The sequence below is a fragment of the Heptranchias perlo genome, chromosome 30 (assembly GCF_035084215.1).
Source record: "Heptranchias perlo isolate sHepPer1 chromosome 30, sHepPer1.hap1, whole genome shotgun sequence".
Taxonomy (NCBI): Eukaryota; Metazoa; Chordata; class Chondrichthyes; order Hexanchiformes; family Hexanchidae; genus Heptranchias; species Heptranchias perlo.
The window spans coordinates 3,295,167-3,312,204 of record NC_090354.1 but is presented as its reverse complement, the minus strand read 5'-3'; the positions used below and the strand labels follow the sequence as shown (position 1 = coordinate 3,312,204).

At 43.0% G+C, this 17,038-nt stretch overlaps 1 protein-coding gene across 1 annotated transcript in view; it reads left to right on the top strand.

Moving 5' to 3' along the window:
* Positions 1 to 4,111: 4,111 nt before the first annotated feature.
* Positions 4,112 to 17,038, top strand: part of skap1 (src kinase associated phosphoprotein 1) — a 347,892-nt gene continuing 334,965 nt past the window's right edge. Inside the window, exons 1-2 of the mRNA XM_067969375.1 lie at positions 4,112 to 4,310; positions 16,750 to 16,855. Coding sequence (XP_067825476.1) covers positions 4,274 to 4,310; positions 16,750 to 16,855 — 143 coding nt within the window. The 5' untranslated portion in view covers positions 4,112 to 4,273. The remainder of the gene's footprint in view (positions 4,311 to 16,749; positions 16,856 to 17,038) is intronic.

The window sequence follows — 17,038 nt, the reverse complement described above, 5'->3', positions numbered from 1 at the left end:
GTATTTGGATTTTCAGAAGGCTTTTGATAAGGTCCCACACAAGAGGTTAGTGTGCAAAATTAAAGCACATGGGATTGGGGGGAATATACTGGCATAGATTGAGAATTGGTTGACAGACAGGTAACAGAGAGTAGGAATAAACGGGTCTTTTTCCGGGTGGCAGGCAGTGACTAGTGGGGTACCGCAGGGATCAGTGCTTGGGCCCCAGCTATTCACAATATATATCGATGATTTGGATGAGGGAACTAAATGTAACATTTCCAAGTTTGCAGGCGACACAAAGCTGGGTTGGAATGTGAGCTGTGAGGAGCATGCAAAGAGGCTCCAATGTGATTTAGACAAGTTGGGTGAATGGGCAAGAACATGGCAGATGCAGTATAACGTGGATAAATGTGAGGTTGTCCACTTTGGTTGCAAAAACAGAAAGGCAGATTATAATCTGAATGGTGATAGATTGGGAAAAGGGGAGGTGCAATGAGACCTGGGTGTCCTTGTACACCAGTCGCTGAAAGCAAGCATTCAGGTGCAGCAAGCAGTTAGGAAGGCGAATGGTATGTTGGCCTTCATTGCAAGAGGATTTGAGTACAGGAGCAGGGATGTCTCCCTGCAGTTATACAGGGCCTTGGTGAGACCACATCTGGAGTATTGTGTGCAGTTTTGGTCTCCTTATCTGAGGAAGGATGTCCTTGCCATGGAGGGGAGTGCAACGAAGGTTTACCAGACTGATTCCTGGGATGGCAGGACTGATGTATGAGGAGAGATTGGGTCAACTAGGCCTATATTCACTAGAGTTTAGAAGAATGAGAGGTGATCTCATCGAAACATATAAAATTCTAACAGGACTAGACAGACTAGATGCAGGGAGGATGTTCCCGATGGCTGGGGAGTCCAGAACCAGTAGTCTCAGGATACGGGGTATGTCATTTAGAACCGAGATGAGGAGAAATTTCTTCACTCAGAGGGTGGTGAACCTGTGGAATTCTCTACCACAGAAGGCAGTGGAGGCCAAGTCATTAGATGTATTCAAGAAGGTGACAGATATATTTCTTAATGCTAAAGGGATCAAGGGATATGGGGAAAAAGCGGGAACAGGGTACTGAGTTAGACAATCGGCCATGATCATTTTGAATGGCAGAGCAGGCCCGAAGGGCCGAATGGCCTACTCTTGCTCCTATTTTCTATGTTTCTATTTTGTTTCATAATCGCTCCTGTGAAGCGCCTTGGGACTTCTTGCTACGTTAAAGGCGCTATATAAATGCAAGTTGTTGTTGTTGTGGATCTAACCCATGAAATACTTGACCTGGGTGTGTTTACAGTGGATGGCAAAAGTGAAAAACCATTTTAATTATCAGCGGTAATCCCAGTAAGGATTTTAAAAATGCCCAAAGCTAAAACAAAACAAAATAATGTAAAAAAAACACATAATTACTGGAAATAAAAGCACTTCTTGTTCCCTAGCTCTGGTTTGAGAAGTGATGGGTTTAACATCTGTGCTATTTCTAGAAATTTCCACAGATGCAGCACAAGACAGTTTGATGTTGAAGCCTCTGTTGCACACATAGTACCAGCACCCATTAAAAATCTTCAAGGATCAGGCAAATTCGCACTAAACAGATTTTTTTAATATACAGCTCAGCAAAGGTGTGAATTTGTTCCTATTTCTGTGAAGGGCTTCACAGAAAAAGTTTTCAACTTGTGAAACTCCAATTAATTGCCCCAGTTAATTCAAATTATTGTAGATTCTTCCGTTTCATCTGTAAGTGGTTCGTCCAATTTTTTTTCATACGACCTATTTTTAAAGAAAAGCTAGACTTAAAAATCTAACAGGGCATTCCAATGTCAACCAGGTAAGACTATTTGTCTGATATCAAGTCATGAATGAGGCAGAACCTCCTCCAACTCAACCCTGGCAAAACCAAAACCATCCTGTTTAGTTCCGACACCAACTTTGCCCCTTAGCCCCTGATTCTATCCCCTTCCAGGTTGCATGCTCGGACTGAACCTGATGGTGCGTAACCCTGGTATTCTGTTCAATCCTGAGGTGACCCTCAAACCTCACGTTCGGTCCATCATCGAGATTGCCTATTTTTGCCTCTGTGATGTTGCCTGCCTGTGTATCTACTGTCACTGAAACCTTTACTCGCACCTTCACATCCTCCAGGTTTGACTTCTCAAATCTTTCTCATCCATCACTCTGTTAGCAGTAAAAGTGACCATGAAACGTAAAAGTCGTGAAAACTCAAATGTTTCAGTAATGTCCTTTAGGGAAAGAAACTTGCCATCTTTACCCAATCTGGTCTATATGTGACTCCAGTCCCACAAAAATGTGGTTGACTCTTAACTGCCTTCTGAAGTGGCCTAGCAAGCCACTCAGTTGTGTCAAACCCACTAACAGTGGTTCAAGGAGGCGGCCCACCACCACCACCTTCTCAGGGCAACTAAGGATGGGCAATAAATGCCGGCCTTGCCAGTGACGCCCACATCCTGAGAATGAATTAAAACACCAACTTGCCACATTCAAAAGCCTTCTCAAAATCCATTTCATCCATTGTGCTTTTGGTTACCTCCCCTAATTCTTCTCCCTGCACCAGTTTGGTGTCCGTTCATTCTTGCAAAGCACCTCAGAACCTTTTGCTACATTAAAGTTGCTATCTAAGTGCAAGCTGCCATTATTATGTCTTCAGTGGGTGCCACAACTAAGGTTGTCTTGTCTGAACTGGTAGTTGAATACGATCATGTGAAAATGACAGGCAGGAAAAGACCAGTTGGTCCATCAAGCCTGCCCCACACTCGTGATGCTTGGATTATCATGGCTAGACATTTCCTACAACGCCACCCGCCCCCCCCCCCCCCCAACCCCGAGCCATGTAATCTCCTGGGAGAGGCAAAAAAAACAGGTTCAATAAGCGGAAAAAGCTCTGGAAAATTCCTCTCCGACCCCCCCCCCCCTCAGGTGATCAAAACCAGTCCAAGAGATCACATGGACCTTCTATTTGATGCGATCTCTGCCCAGGTCAAGAACTGGTCTAGTTCCCTCTTTAAGACATAGAGTGATGTGCTACAACTTTGCAATCACTGACCCTACAATTGGAGCTACGAGTAGCTATTGCATGTTGCTAGCATTATAACCTGTAGTCACTTTGAGCACAATATCTCGTGCACACCTATATTAACGATGGTCACCAAACAATCTACACTCGGCGCATCCTTTCTGCTTCTGTCGCAGTGGAGGGAGCTTAATACTTATATAAGTGCAAGTCTTTCTTTCTGAGCTTCTAACCCCACATCCTCTCCATCACTAAAACCGCTTACTTCCACTTCCGTAACATCATCCGTCTCCACCCCTGCTTTAGCCGATCTGCTGCAAAAATCCTTATCCGTGCTCTTGTTACCTCTAGGCTCGGCTATTCCAATGCTCTCCTGGCCGGCCTTCCATCTTCCACCCTCCGTAAACTTGAGCTCATCCAAAACTCTGATACCCGTATCCTAACTCATACCAAGTCCCGTTCACCCATCACCCCTGTGCTCGTTGACCTACATCGGCTCCCGGTCCAGCAACGCCTTGAATTTAAAATTCTTATCCTTGTGTTCAAATCCCTCCATGGCCTCTTCCCTCCCTATCTCTGTATCCTCCTCAGTACCTTCAGCTGCTTCGGCCCTAAGCTCTGGAATTCCCTCCCGAAACCTCTTTGTTTCTCTACCTCTCTCTTCTCCTTTAAGATGCTCCTTAAAACCTCCCTATTTGACCAAGCTTTTGGTCACCTGTCCTAATATGTCCCTATGTGAAATGGTGTCAAGTTTTGTCTGATAAAGCTCTTGTGAAGCTCCTTGGGACATTTTACTACGTTAAAGGTGCTATATAAATGCATGTTGTTGTTTCTTTCAAACAAAGTAACCACTGTTTTCCAATGCAATGGATTTCCTGCACAATTTGCATCCTTGTGCCTGGCATGCAAAAATGAAAGTTTGCTGAACATATATTTTTTTATAAAGACAGTGTCCCTTTAAAGAAGATAATTTAGATACACGATTCTCCAAGTCTGAGGCAGCTAGATTTGGCAATTTCTGTTTTATTAATCTGTAACGTGGATTTTCTATTGAATCGTTACACACGAGAATTTACAATGTTGGAGATGATGAAGCTGCTGCAGCCCTTCGCGCCCTCACACTCTGGATATATCGCTTACTTTTACTCGACTTTCCGCTACAACAAAACAAGAGTAACCGCCGTTCTTTCCGCTCGCAACAGCCCCGGACACGGGGGACCTGCGCCATGACCATCCCTGAGGAAATAAGAAGACTTTTGGAAGGTAACATTATATCTTGAGTCTTAATTCATGTTTTAATCTCTCGTCATTCACCCACCTCAAGAACACAGAGACCGCGCTTTCAATTGTAACCCCCCCAAACTAGAAACAATTTTCACCTTGATGAAAATGGGTTGAAAAGCTGACTTTTTGTTAAATTATTTTTTTGGGGGGGGGGGGGGGACAGGCTAATTTGTGATTCGTGAGACAAACATTTGTTTTTTTGGAGGGTGGGGGGTTGTTAGGTTTAACTTTCTGCCCGGCTTTGCGAGTTCCCTGACTTCCGGAAAGGCGGGCTGTTTGTAAATGGGGATTTAAAGAAGAAATTCAACCGAGTGTTTTCTTTAACATTCTTCATTGTGTGTTAATGTCGTGTGGAAATTGTCTTAAAACGGCCCCAAACAAGGACGCTATTAAATGCTGACAGTTTGACCAACTTCCATGGAATCTCCTATTGGGGACACAGTTAGAATGAATCGTAGAAAGGTTACAGCACAGAAGGAGGCCATTCGGCCCATTGAGTCCGTGCTGGCTGGATGCTCGAGCAATCCAGCCAGACCCTCTTCCCCCCCCCTAGCCCTGCAGATTTTTTTTCCTTTCAAATATTTATCCAGTTCCCTTTTGAAGGTCATGATTGAATCTGCCTCCACCACCCCCTCGGGCAGTGCATTCCAGATCCTAACCACTCGCTGCGTTTTTAAAAAAAAAGTTTCTCCTCATATCACCTTTTTTTGGTTCTTTTGCCAATCACCTTAAATCTATGTCCTCTGGTCCTTGACCCTTCTGCCAATGGGAACAGTTTCTATCTACTCTATCTAGACCCTTTATGATTTTGAATATCTCTATCAAATCTCCTCGCAACCTTCTCTGTTCCAAGGAGAACAACCCCAGTCTATCCATGTAACTAAAGTCCGTCATCCCTGGAATCATTCTAGTAAATCTCTTCTGCACCCTCTTTAAGGCCTTCACATCTTTCCTAAAGTGTAGTGCCCAGAATTGGGTACAATACTCCAGCTGTGACTGAACCAGTGTTTTATAAAGATTCATCATGACTTCCTTGCTTTTGTACTCTCTGCCTCTATTTATAAATGTAAGGAATCTTACAACACCAGGTTATAGTCCAACAATTTTATTTTAAAATCACAGGTGATAATCTCCGAAAGCTTGTGATTTTAAAATAAAATTGTTGGACTATAACCTGGTGTTGTAAGATTCCTTACATTTGTCCACCCCAGTCCATCACCGGCATCTCCACATCATGGCTTCTATTTATAAAGCCCAGGGTCCTGTATGCTTTTCTTATCTGCTTTCTCAACCTGCCCTGCCACCTTCAATGATTTGTACCCCCAGATCTCCCTGTTCCTGTACCCCATTTAGAATTGTGCCCTTTAGTTTATATTGCCTCTCTTTACATTTCAGTAGGAAGAATATCACCTTGCATTTTTCTGTGTTAAATTTCATCTGCCATGTGTCCTCCCATGCCACCAGCCTGTCTATATCCTCTTGAAGTCTGTCACTATCCTCCTCATTGTTCACTGCACTTCCAAGTTTTGTGTCATCTGCAAATTTGGAAATTGTGCCCTGTACACCCAAGTCATTAATATATATTAAGAAAAGCAGTGGTCCTAGTCCTGATGCTAAATGAATTTCAGTTGGAAATGAATATTTTTGCCCCCAGTTTTCAAACTGGGGTCAGTAGTTGATGAGGACATCCCTACAACTTTCATTTATACAGCATCTTAAAGTAGTAAAATGTCCCAATGTGCTTCAGAGGAGTGTAATCAAACAAAATTTGATCAGGTGATCAAAAGCTTGGTCATAGAGGTAGGTTTTAAGGAGTGTCTTAAAGGAGGAGAGAGAGAGAACAGTTTAGGGAGGGAATTCCAGAGCTTAATGCTGAGGCAGCTGAAGGCATGGCTGCCAATGGTGGAGCGATGACAATCGGATGCGCAAGAGGCCAGAATTGGCGGAGCGCAGAGATCTGAGGGTTGTAGGGTTGGAGGAGGTTAGAGATAGGGAGGGGTGAGGCCATAGAGGAATTTGAAAACAAGGATGAGCATTTTAACATCCCTAGGGTATGTGCAGTGTGATAACAACACAGTGGAATTGTTAGTCATGAATTTGGCCAGTAACCCAAATGATTAACTGACCACAAACTGGGTGACATCCAAACCTTTCTATAGATTTTTGGATGCTAAGGGATATGGGGGTATGGCGGGAAAGTGGAGTTGAGGTAGACCAGCCATGATATTGCAAGGCGGAGCAGGCTCAAGGGGCCTTATGGCCTACTCCTGCTCCTATTTCTTATGGAACACCCTTTGCCTTGTGAGTGCCCCCTTGCAAATGTTGGGTTTGGGGGTCCCCTACATTTTTCTAGACAATGATACTAAATACTACCTACTTAATCTAGGGTCAAATCCGCACCCAAATGATTGTGAAAAGGCATGTTTGCATAGAACCAGCACAGAAGGCGGCCATTCGGCCCATCATGCCTGTGCTGGCTCTTCGAAAGAGCTATCCAATTAGTCCCACTCCCCCGCCCTTTCCCTGTGGTCCTACAAATTTTTCCTTTTCAAGTATTTATCCAATTCCCCTTTGAAAGTTATTATTGAATCTGCTTCCACCGCCCTTTCAGGCAGCGCATTCCAGATCGTAACAACCTGCTGCGTCTTTAATTAAAAAAATTCTCCTCTACTCACCCATCGTTCTTCTGCAAATGATCTTGGCAATAGGTAATATTAAAAACAGTTGACAAAATGCCCAGGGATCGGCTATTACCATTGTGTAGGTGTCCTTTCACTGGGTCTACTTGGAGCCCCTGACTGGCTCAGAGTGGCCTGTGCAATTGTGCAATTGCATGGCGTGTGCGGTCCTAATGCCCCTGGCTGTGCCCAGTCAAAAAAGATGTCTGTCTGAGCTGAGCTGAGCATGCCTTGTGCCCAGAGCACAGTGCTGCAAGAATATGCTGCACTTTTTTCTGTATTTGTTGACTTATTGCCTTTATTCTGTTGCTGTATACTAATTAAAGATGTCTTCTATAATGATAGCTTTGTTTTCATTTTTGGGTAGTTGATATTTTTTTCTGAAGTTGGGAAAGGTGATTGTGTCAGTGTTTACAGGGAATTGTCCCACACAGAAGTCTGAAAACAATTCCCCTTGTGAGCCTTTGAATCAGTCCAATCAAAAGACAGTTATATATTTAAAGATAAAAAGAAAATCTGTGAATACTGGAAATTTGCAGCAGGTCAGTTGCTCTGAAAGGGAAAGATGCACTAATGTTTTCGGAGGAAGCCTTGACCACAATTTATCTGAAACATTAGCTATGTTCCTTTTTAAAACTATACCAAGTCAGATGATGTGCTGTTTTACATTGACAGGAGGATTACTCCAAGTAGTAACACAATGTATTATTCTGCCACTAAGGTGGAGCTGTGTTTAGGCCAAAAAATTGCTATGAGTAAACACAGGCTCAGGCCAATCGGAGTCTAATTGCTGCAAATAAACACAGGCTGATGCTACAGTTCGATTGCTGCTTGTAAATTTCTAGCTTTCAGGCCAGGAAGGAAAACCAGCACAATGATTTGCCTTTTGTAACGTTTGACACATTGAATTGTGACGTGTGGAGTGTGACCAGCAGATGTCCCGTGGAGTTGCTCGCAGATAGTCTGTTGTCTGGAACATGATTCTGATATTTAGCACATTCTCATTCCAAGATGAGGAATGGTGCATAGCGAGAAGGGGTCCAGGGAGAAGAGAACCACAGGAAACTGGGGAGGGTAGTGGGTGCAGAATTTGACAATGAGGGTATTAGCTGCTTAATGGCACTGGGAACACAATTTGGGTAATTTCCACCTTCACCACTTGTGCAATAAGCTAGTGGGAGAGGATGGCCTGTTTGATGAAGAACCCACTTGATTTTCATTTCCATTTAATTGAAGTTGTAGTCTGAGTGATGTGTGCATTGATGCTAATGCATTCTGGGAGTTGTAGTCCAACAGTGTGACATGGCGTGACGCTGACACATTCTGGGCCTCCGTTATTTGGCTTTAACCTCTTCACTGAGGCCGAACCCAAGGCCCAGGCTTTGAACATGAGGACAAGGCCTCTGAACAAAAATTGTTCGTAAAGAAAGAATTTGCATTGATAGAGCACCTTTCACAACCTCAGGATGTCCCAAAGCGCTTTACAACCAATGAAGTACTTTTGAAGTGTAGCCACTATTGTAATGAAGGAAACGCGGCAGCCAATTTGCGCACAGCAAGATCACGCACGCACACGTCAGAAACTTTTTATTACTGTGTCTCGAGGTGAGTGACCAAACAAAATGGAATCTGAGGAAAAAATTGTGAAGAAAAGTTTAATCGATTTTTACTGGGTCACATTCTCCTTGCTTTTAATTCATTGGCAGGTGTTTACTTGCTGATTTTGATGGGTTGTTTTTTATACATTAATGGTGTTTCATTGGTAATATTGTTACATTCCCTACCTGTTCAGTTTTGACAAATTGCAAGAATATGAAAATTGAGCCATCAGATGCAAGTGTGTCACAGAAATATGATTCTCTGACGCGTACAATGACTAGAGTGTAATGGAAAAAACGTAAGCTGCATATACTCGGAATCTTGTTTGTGGTAATTCAGAAGATGTGCTCTTTTTATTGACAGGAAACTTGAACAGTATATTTTAAAGTGTTGCTGTTCTGTCTCTCAATCTGCCTAAAACAGTGAAGGAAGTTTCCAGCTAGTTACTGTAACAGCTCTTCGTGCAGTCGGCGTATGCTCCACTTGCCGGTTACTTAATCTAAACCCTCATTTTAAATAGTGTTTGAGTCGAGTGCTTGCTGACTGTGCATCAAGCTGTTCGAGGCTCTGTGGGCTGAGGGAGCAGAACACTCCCACTTTAAAACATACTACTGATTCGCTCGCTCTCTCTCTCTCTCTCTCTTGCTGTGTGCAAATTGGCTGCCGCGTTTCCTACATTTACAACAGTGATTACACTTCAAAAGTATTTAACTGGCTATAAAGCACTTTGGGCTGGCCTGAGGTCATGAAAAGTGCTATATAAATGCAAGTTCTTCTTTCAGTATGACTGACAATCTGTATCCCTTTTCCATTTTGAACACTTTATCTATTACTTAATTATGCACACAGTGTCTCCTGTGCATCTAGTTTTTCACATGTACGTACAATCTCTGGTACCTTTTTCCTCCAACCCACGCACCCAATCCCATGCACTAATATAACCCTCCCTTCCTTCTCTGATTGTTGTAAACAATTTTACAACACCAAGTTATAGTCCAACAAATTTATTTTAAATTCCACAAGCTTTCGGAGGCTCCCTCCTTTTCCACACCGTTCACCTGAGGAAGGAGGAAGCCTCCGTGGAATTTAAAATAAATTTGTTGGACTATAACTTGGTGTTGTAAAATTGTTTACAATTGTCAGCCCCAGTCCATCACCGGCATCTCCACATCATTCCTTCTCTGACACAGCCTATCTCCACACACTCCTCTTTTTTTCTCACATGCGCTCCCTCCCCGTCTACGTGGACACACAGGGAAATGGGATATTGGAGTACAAAGGAGTAGGGCCCGTAGAATTTGGCAACGCTGAAGTGAGCGGACATGGGGTTTCAGTGCATTGCAGGGGATCCTGGGGGGGTGGATGGGTTGGGATCTTTCTTTGTCAGCCTTGGCTCAGTGGTTAGCACTCCAGTCACTGAGTAAGAAGGTCATGGGTTCAAGCCCCACTCCAGAGCCTTGAGCACATAATCCAGCTGACACTCCCAGTGCCAGTACTGAGGGAGTGCTGCACTGTCGGAGGTGTATTTCAGATGAGGCTAACATTTATCCCTGAACCTAAAATTAAAAACATTTAATCTGGTTGTTTATCCCAATGCTGTTTGTGGGAGCTTACTGAGTGCAAATTGGCTGCCATGTTTCCTGCATTACAAGAGTGACTACTCAAAAAAAAAAATCACAAATACTTCATTGGCTATAAAGTGCTTTGGTCCTGAGGTTGTGAAAGGAGCTATATAGATGCAAGTTTGTTCTTTCCACCATTGAGGGCTTGCCGTGGTCTAACATGGAGGGGTTGAGGGCTAAGAATATCATGGCCCTATTGCTGTCAGCCTGCTTCTTGGTCTGAAGCCAGTTTCAAGCAATAAATGTAGCGACCAATGCTGCATTTATTCTATAATTATCAGAGCTGTAATTAGATGTTTACAGCTGGATAACCCAGGCAATCTAATCAGATTCTCACAGCAAAGTTTGGAGGTGATGTAATTAGCCTGCTCTGCTTAACTGGAAAGATTTCAAGTTCACTGTTTTTTAGAAAAACTCTTCAAAAAAAAAACTTGGTACAAGAATAAATAGAGAAGAAAGACTGGCATTTATACAGTACCTTTCATGACCTCGGGATGTCCCAAAGCGCTTTACAACCAATGAAGTACTTTTGAAGTGTAGTCACTTTGTAATGTAAGAAACACAGCAGCCAATTTGCGCACAGCAAGATCCCACTTGGCAATCATCAGATCATCTGTTTTTCAGTGATGTTGGTTGAGGGATAAATATTGGCCAGGACACCGGGGAGAACTCGCCTGCTCTTCTTTAACCACCTGAGAGGGCAGACGGAGCCTTGGTTTATCGTCTCGTCTGAAAGATGGCACCTCAGACAGTGTAGCACTCCCTCAGTACTGACATTGGGAGCGTCAGCGTCGATTTTGTGCTCAAGTCTCTGGAGTGAAGCTTGAACCCACGACCTTCTGACTCCGGCCAACTTATTTCACAATTACTTGATTAAATCTATACTTTGTTTTTCCAATAATTACCACAACTCCACCTCTATGTCTCTGATTTTGTTTCTCCAATAAAATGTAGCTGTACATGGGCAATGCAATTCCTACATTAACCCACAAAGTTCAAATATCAATTCAACACTGAACAACTAATTTAAAAGATGGTGAGGTTTGAAGTCTCCAGTGTATATTCCAGACCTCAGCATGAAGAGCAGTCAACAAAGAAACATGGGGTGGGAGATGTTTACATGCCATGCTAATAAGCAAATATCCACACATTGGCAGTTGGTTAATGCTTTTTGAACTTTTTCCACAGCAATACTTCCTTTGATGGTGTTCTGGCATGAGAAATAATGGGGTAGATTTTTGTCTTTATCATCATGGTGTTGAGTAGAAAGGAAATTCTGAGTTGGAGGTCTGCATACCCCTAACAGAATCTGCCCAATTTTCCTTCCATTAATTTCAATGGAAGGAAAATTTGGTGGGTTGTGTTACTCCCGTGCAAAGCTCTCTGCCAGATTTTATTTCCGCACTCTTCCCAATGAATTTGATCTACTTACCCCGGAATACATTAACATTTCACAAGAAGGATTGCCCAGTCACACTGCAGTTTGACCTCGTGCCACTTTCTATACTTAGAAATTGATTAACATAGAAGGCAGGCCACTTCTAATTGAAACTGTGGATCTATCTGGACAGTTTTGTGTATTAGCCACTCCTTAGACATGAGACAAAAGAACTCTTTTTACTGAAGCTAACATTTACACTGGTTATCTAAGTCACAATAAATAAAACATTTTCCCTATTTGATGTAGAATGAAAACTCTGCCTTAATCACATGGGACCCATGGCAGAAAATAGTTGAGCAATACTCAAGGGCCGCTAAATTACTGTACTATCTTTTCCCAATTGCCATCTCAATCCCCCCCAGCAACATTCCGCTCCACCCACTGGCATGGTCCTGAGACCCAGCTGAAAATCTCTGCCCGATGCTAAGCCATTAGTTGCCAACTCTAGAGAAGAATGCTAAAGGTAGGGCCTAGCAATCTTGTCAGCAGCCTTTGCAACACCAAACCTCAATTTAAAGCTCAAGAGCCTGCCTTTTCAAACTGCAATCCTCGCTGGCACTTTGATCCCATCAGTCTGGCCTCGCTTCAAACCCAGGTAACAGGCCAGCATCCTTCTGTGTTCAAACTTGGCAATCACATGGCTTAGTTTATCAAAGAAATATTGTGCCTGGATATTTATTTCTGCAAAAAAAAATAAAACTGATTTGCAGATCTTTGTATCAGAGCCATTTAGTCATTCATTCCACAACTCAATCCAAAAAAACATAACACTGAATAAAAACACTTTTTAAAAAGTAATTTATATACTTTGCAAGAATTTTCTCAAGTGGATTGGCTGTGCTTAGTGAAGTGAACATTAAGTACTTGGCAAGTGCACAATGTTTGCTTCAGGATATAAATGTGCTTGGACCAGGAACGCTGCATTGAAGTGAATGGCAAGGGGTTTGATCCATTGGAATTCTGTGCAATAGGAGTGAATGGGAAAGGTTTAGGTCCATTGAGATTCTATACAATAGTGAATGGGAAAGGTTTAGGTCCATTGGGATTCTATACAATAGTGAATGGGAAAGGTTTAGGTCCATTGGGATTCTATACAATAGTGAATGGGAAAGGTTTAGGTACATTGGGATTCTATACAATAGTGAATGGGAAAGGTTTAGGTCCATTGGAATTCTATACAGTGGGAGGGAATGGGAAAGGTAAAATAGAGAAAAAAATTAAATGCTACAAATCTGAACTCAAAATGGAAAATGCTGGAAATCCACCACAGGCAAGTCAACTGATGTAGAGAGAAAAGATCGATTTATGTCATTTCAGATATGTACCTTTCACCAGTATTCAAACCACTTGACAGTGTAAATGGATACTAAACAGCAGAGTGCAAGATGTTTATACTGTAGACTTACAGGTTTGCTCTCCCTCTGAAGCTTGTTGATTGATTTATTGCTGGGACAGGTACTGAGCCGCCCAGACCACAGGGTTGTGGATTCAGTCCCTTATTTGTGCTGAGCTTAACTGATCTCGGGATTTAGAGGACAAGAATTTCCTCGGTGCCTTGGGGTTGGAATGGGTGGGTAGCAGCCAGAGTTCTGTTCCTGATCCCTGTCTAGTGACTCCTGCTGGGGTAAATGGGTGCTTGAGGATGGTGAGTGAGGACAGAATGTTGCAATGTCCTTATGGCCTGATGCCCATTGTGTAGTTCACACAAAGAATGCCACTTGGGTAAGGTCCGAGATGGCCACCACTGTACCGAGGATCATAACATTAGTATGAAAAATGGAGCCAAAATTGTGGGTGGGGGGGAAACTGACTTCTCCCTTCTGAGGAATGTGTTCGAGTAGTGCTTGAATTTTGTGTATTCCTCTTCATCCCAGTTATTGGATGGTGATCAGACACTTGCTGTGTAGTAGTTTGAGAATTTGAATTCAGTTTTTAAAAAATAAATCTGGAAATAAAAAGTTGGTGAAGATGACCATGGAACTAATGTATTGTTAAAAAGCCCAACTGGTTCACTAATGTCCTTGGGTCAGGAAACCTACTGTGCTTTACCTGGTCTAAGTGACTCCAGTGCCACACCAACATGGTTGACTCTTAACTGCCCTCCTGAAGTGGCCTGGCAAGCAAGTGTTATATCCAACTGCTTTCAAGGATTCCAACCATCACCTTCTCGGGGCAATTGGGGATGGGTAATAAATGCCAGCCTTGCCAGCGACACCCACATCCCGAGAATGTCATGACCACTGGGTGCCCCATGTTTTAGTGGATTGATGAGTTGAGCCAGTTGGACCACCCCAGAGGCAATGTATCAGTTGTTCACCTGTTGTCAGTGGCGATCAGCTGTTTTTAATAACCACTTTTGTCCACACCTGCCATGTGCTAAGTGTTTATTTTTGATTTGTTTCTGGCTAGTTTAATGGTTCATTGAGAATAATGTATGAGCCTCTGATCGTTTTAAAAACAGAATTTTGTTTTTGTGACTTGTGCATAATGGTAAGTGAATGGAGATTAATTGCATATTACATGCGTGTACATCGAAGGCAGTGGCTCGTGAAAGGGTCGTGATATGTCTCGGCCTGCGGTCCTGCCAGCAGGAAGTCGGTTCAGTGAAGTATGTTGAACTATTCCTGAGATGCCAAATTGTAGTTTATTAACTAATCTGGTAGATTAGATATTAAACAAGTTACTTGTTTCTCTCCAGTCCTCTCCCCTTACCAAGTTGGTGATTTGAGTTCTGGGTATGATTCCACAGGCATGGGCTGCCCTTTGGTACTTTACCTGCATGGCCATTTTTTAAACACCACCCTAGATAGCATTGGCTGGCTAACCGAACAGATATCATGGCTGAAGGGGAAAAAGCACTTTGACTTGACTTCTCCTTCCCTCTAGTCTTGGGGTTCTCTGGTCAGTAGTAGCTTCCCTATCCCCATCAAAGTGGCAGTCAGTCAACTCAGCACAGTCCAGGGATTAAACTAATTGAACTGTTTCAAATGATGATAAAGGGATTCGATAGGTTAGATCGAGAGAAACTATTTCCTCTGGTGGGGGGAGTCCAGAACAAGGGGGCAGAACCTTAAAATTAGAGCCAGGCCGTTCAGAGATGATGTCAGGAAGCACTTCTTCACACAAAGGGGAGTGGAAATCTGGAACTCTTTTTTTTCTCACCCCCCCCCCCCCCCACAAAAAAAAAGTGCTGTTGAGGCTGGGGGTCAATTGAAAACTTCAAAACTGAGATTTTTGTTGGGTGAGGGTATCAATGGATCAAAGGTGGATAAATGGAATTGAGGGACAGATCAGCCATGGACTGATTGAATGGCGGAACAGGCTCGAGGGGCTGACTGGCCTACTCCTATTCCTTACCTGAGGTTTTCCTCATCTGTGTACTTCAGTTCTACACTGGGCCTTGCTCTTCTACACTGGGCATTGCTCTTATCAACAGAGCTATTGGGGAATATATAATTTACTTTGACTGTTGGGTAAGGTGCTGCAGCACAGTCCGTTGCCATGAAGTGGGATTGTGGCGACAGGTTACCACGTGGTGAGTTCCTGATTCCATCTGCGGCCCCATCAGCAGAGAGGGAATAACAGCCTGCTGTAAACCTGGGGTTCTCTTGTGCGAGTCCTAGCAGCTTGCACTTGGCGCTGAGGCTCCAGAGTGGCAAAGAGCCAACACAGGCACAATGGTCCGAATGGCCGCCTTCTGTGCTGTAAGAAAAGGAGAGAAACCGAAAAACCAAAATGAAACCCCCCAAGAACTATAGTCTTGTTTATTGACCAATGCTTTCTTGGACATATGGTGCATTTACCCAGAATGCTGTCTGGGGAAGCTATACATTAGTGACATCATGAAAACAGTAGGAAGATTTTCTCCGAGTGTTTCTAACAATATCTTAAACATAACCTTTTAGGACGCTTTCTGAAGTTTGCTAGAAGTACAAATGGGAATTTGACCCTTCGTGTTTGCAATATTAAGATAAAGGAATTTACCCCCTTTCCTGATCAAGGAAGCTTCATTTAGTGCACGCTTGTATTTTTGAAAAAAACATGTTAGGTGTCTGTCATGCATGCGAATTTCTGTGTATGTTTTTTATATTAACAAATTCATTTTTTTTTAAAAAAGGAGCCAGTCTGACTTGTAATTAATCCGAGGATCTGTTAAGTGCAATTAGTCTCTAAGTGACCCGAGGAAAGCACAACAATTACACCTTGTGGCCTTAAAGCAACACACATTACGTACAGCTGCACTTCAGCAACAGAATAATACATTTTACGTCACAAGGTATAATGCTCCTGTCCTAGTAAAACACCGTATCCTATGATTTCCTCACTTTCGTCGTGCCCAGAGATGTTCTTCTATGTCAAAGGCACTATATAAATGCAGATTCTTGTCCTGTGGTATTGCTCACACTGTCATCTGTTGGTTTAATTTCCCTTTGCGAGGATGTAAGTTTTCTTGTGGGTGGGGTGGGAAGGAAATAGCTCTACAACTGGCATTTTAACTCCAATCAGTATAATGCTATGTTGTCAACCGTGGCTCAGTGGGTAGCATACTTGCCTCTTGAGTCAGCATGTTTTGGGTTCAAGCCCCACTCCAGAGATTTGAGCACAAAATCTAAGCTGACAATCCCAGTGCAGTACTGAGGGAGTGCTGCGCTGTCAGAGATGCGGCCTTTCAGATGAGACGTTAAACTGAGGCCCCATCTGCCCTCTCAGGTGGACGTAAAAGATCCCATGGCACTATTTTGAACAAGAGCAGGAAAGTTCTCCCCGGTGTCCTTGCCAATATTTATCCCTCAACCAACATCACTTTAAAAAAAAAAGATTATCTGGTCATTATCACATTGTTTGTGGGAGCTTGCTATGTATAAATTGGCTGCCACGTTTCCTACATTACAACAGTGACTACACTTCAAAAAAAAAAGTACTTCATTGACTGTAAAGCGCCTTGGGACGTCCTGAGGTGGTAAGTCGCTATGTAAATGCAAGCTTTTTTTGTTTGACAAAAATGTATCTTAATAAAACATTTGTTATTTTATTGACACAAAAATTTTCATGCATTTTTCTTCCTCGCTTGTGGGCAGACTCTGAATACTTTGTAGGTGAAGTTCTGCAGGGTGAAAAACTCAGCAAGAAAGCAAAGGAGAAAAGAGAGGCCCTCCTGGAAGGTTTCCGTCAGGTGAAATACAGGTAAGTGGAAGGCTTCAGTCAACGTATTTGATTTTTTTTTGAATATATGTCACCATATATAAATAGCTTGAAGCCTGAAATTGAAAGCTATGGGTGGGGTGATCGCCCAATATTTACATATTTATGTTTTCCAACAGCAGAGATCACAATGTGCCAGGTGTCTTTTGGTGGGGAAGAGGGGAG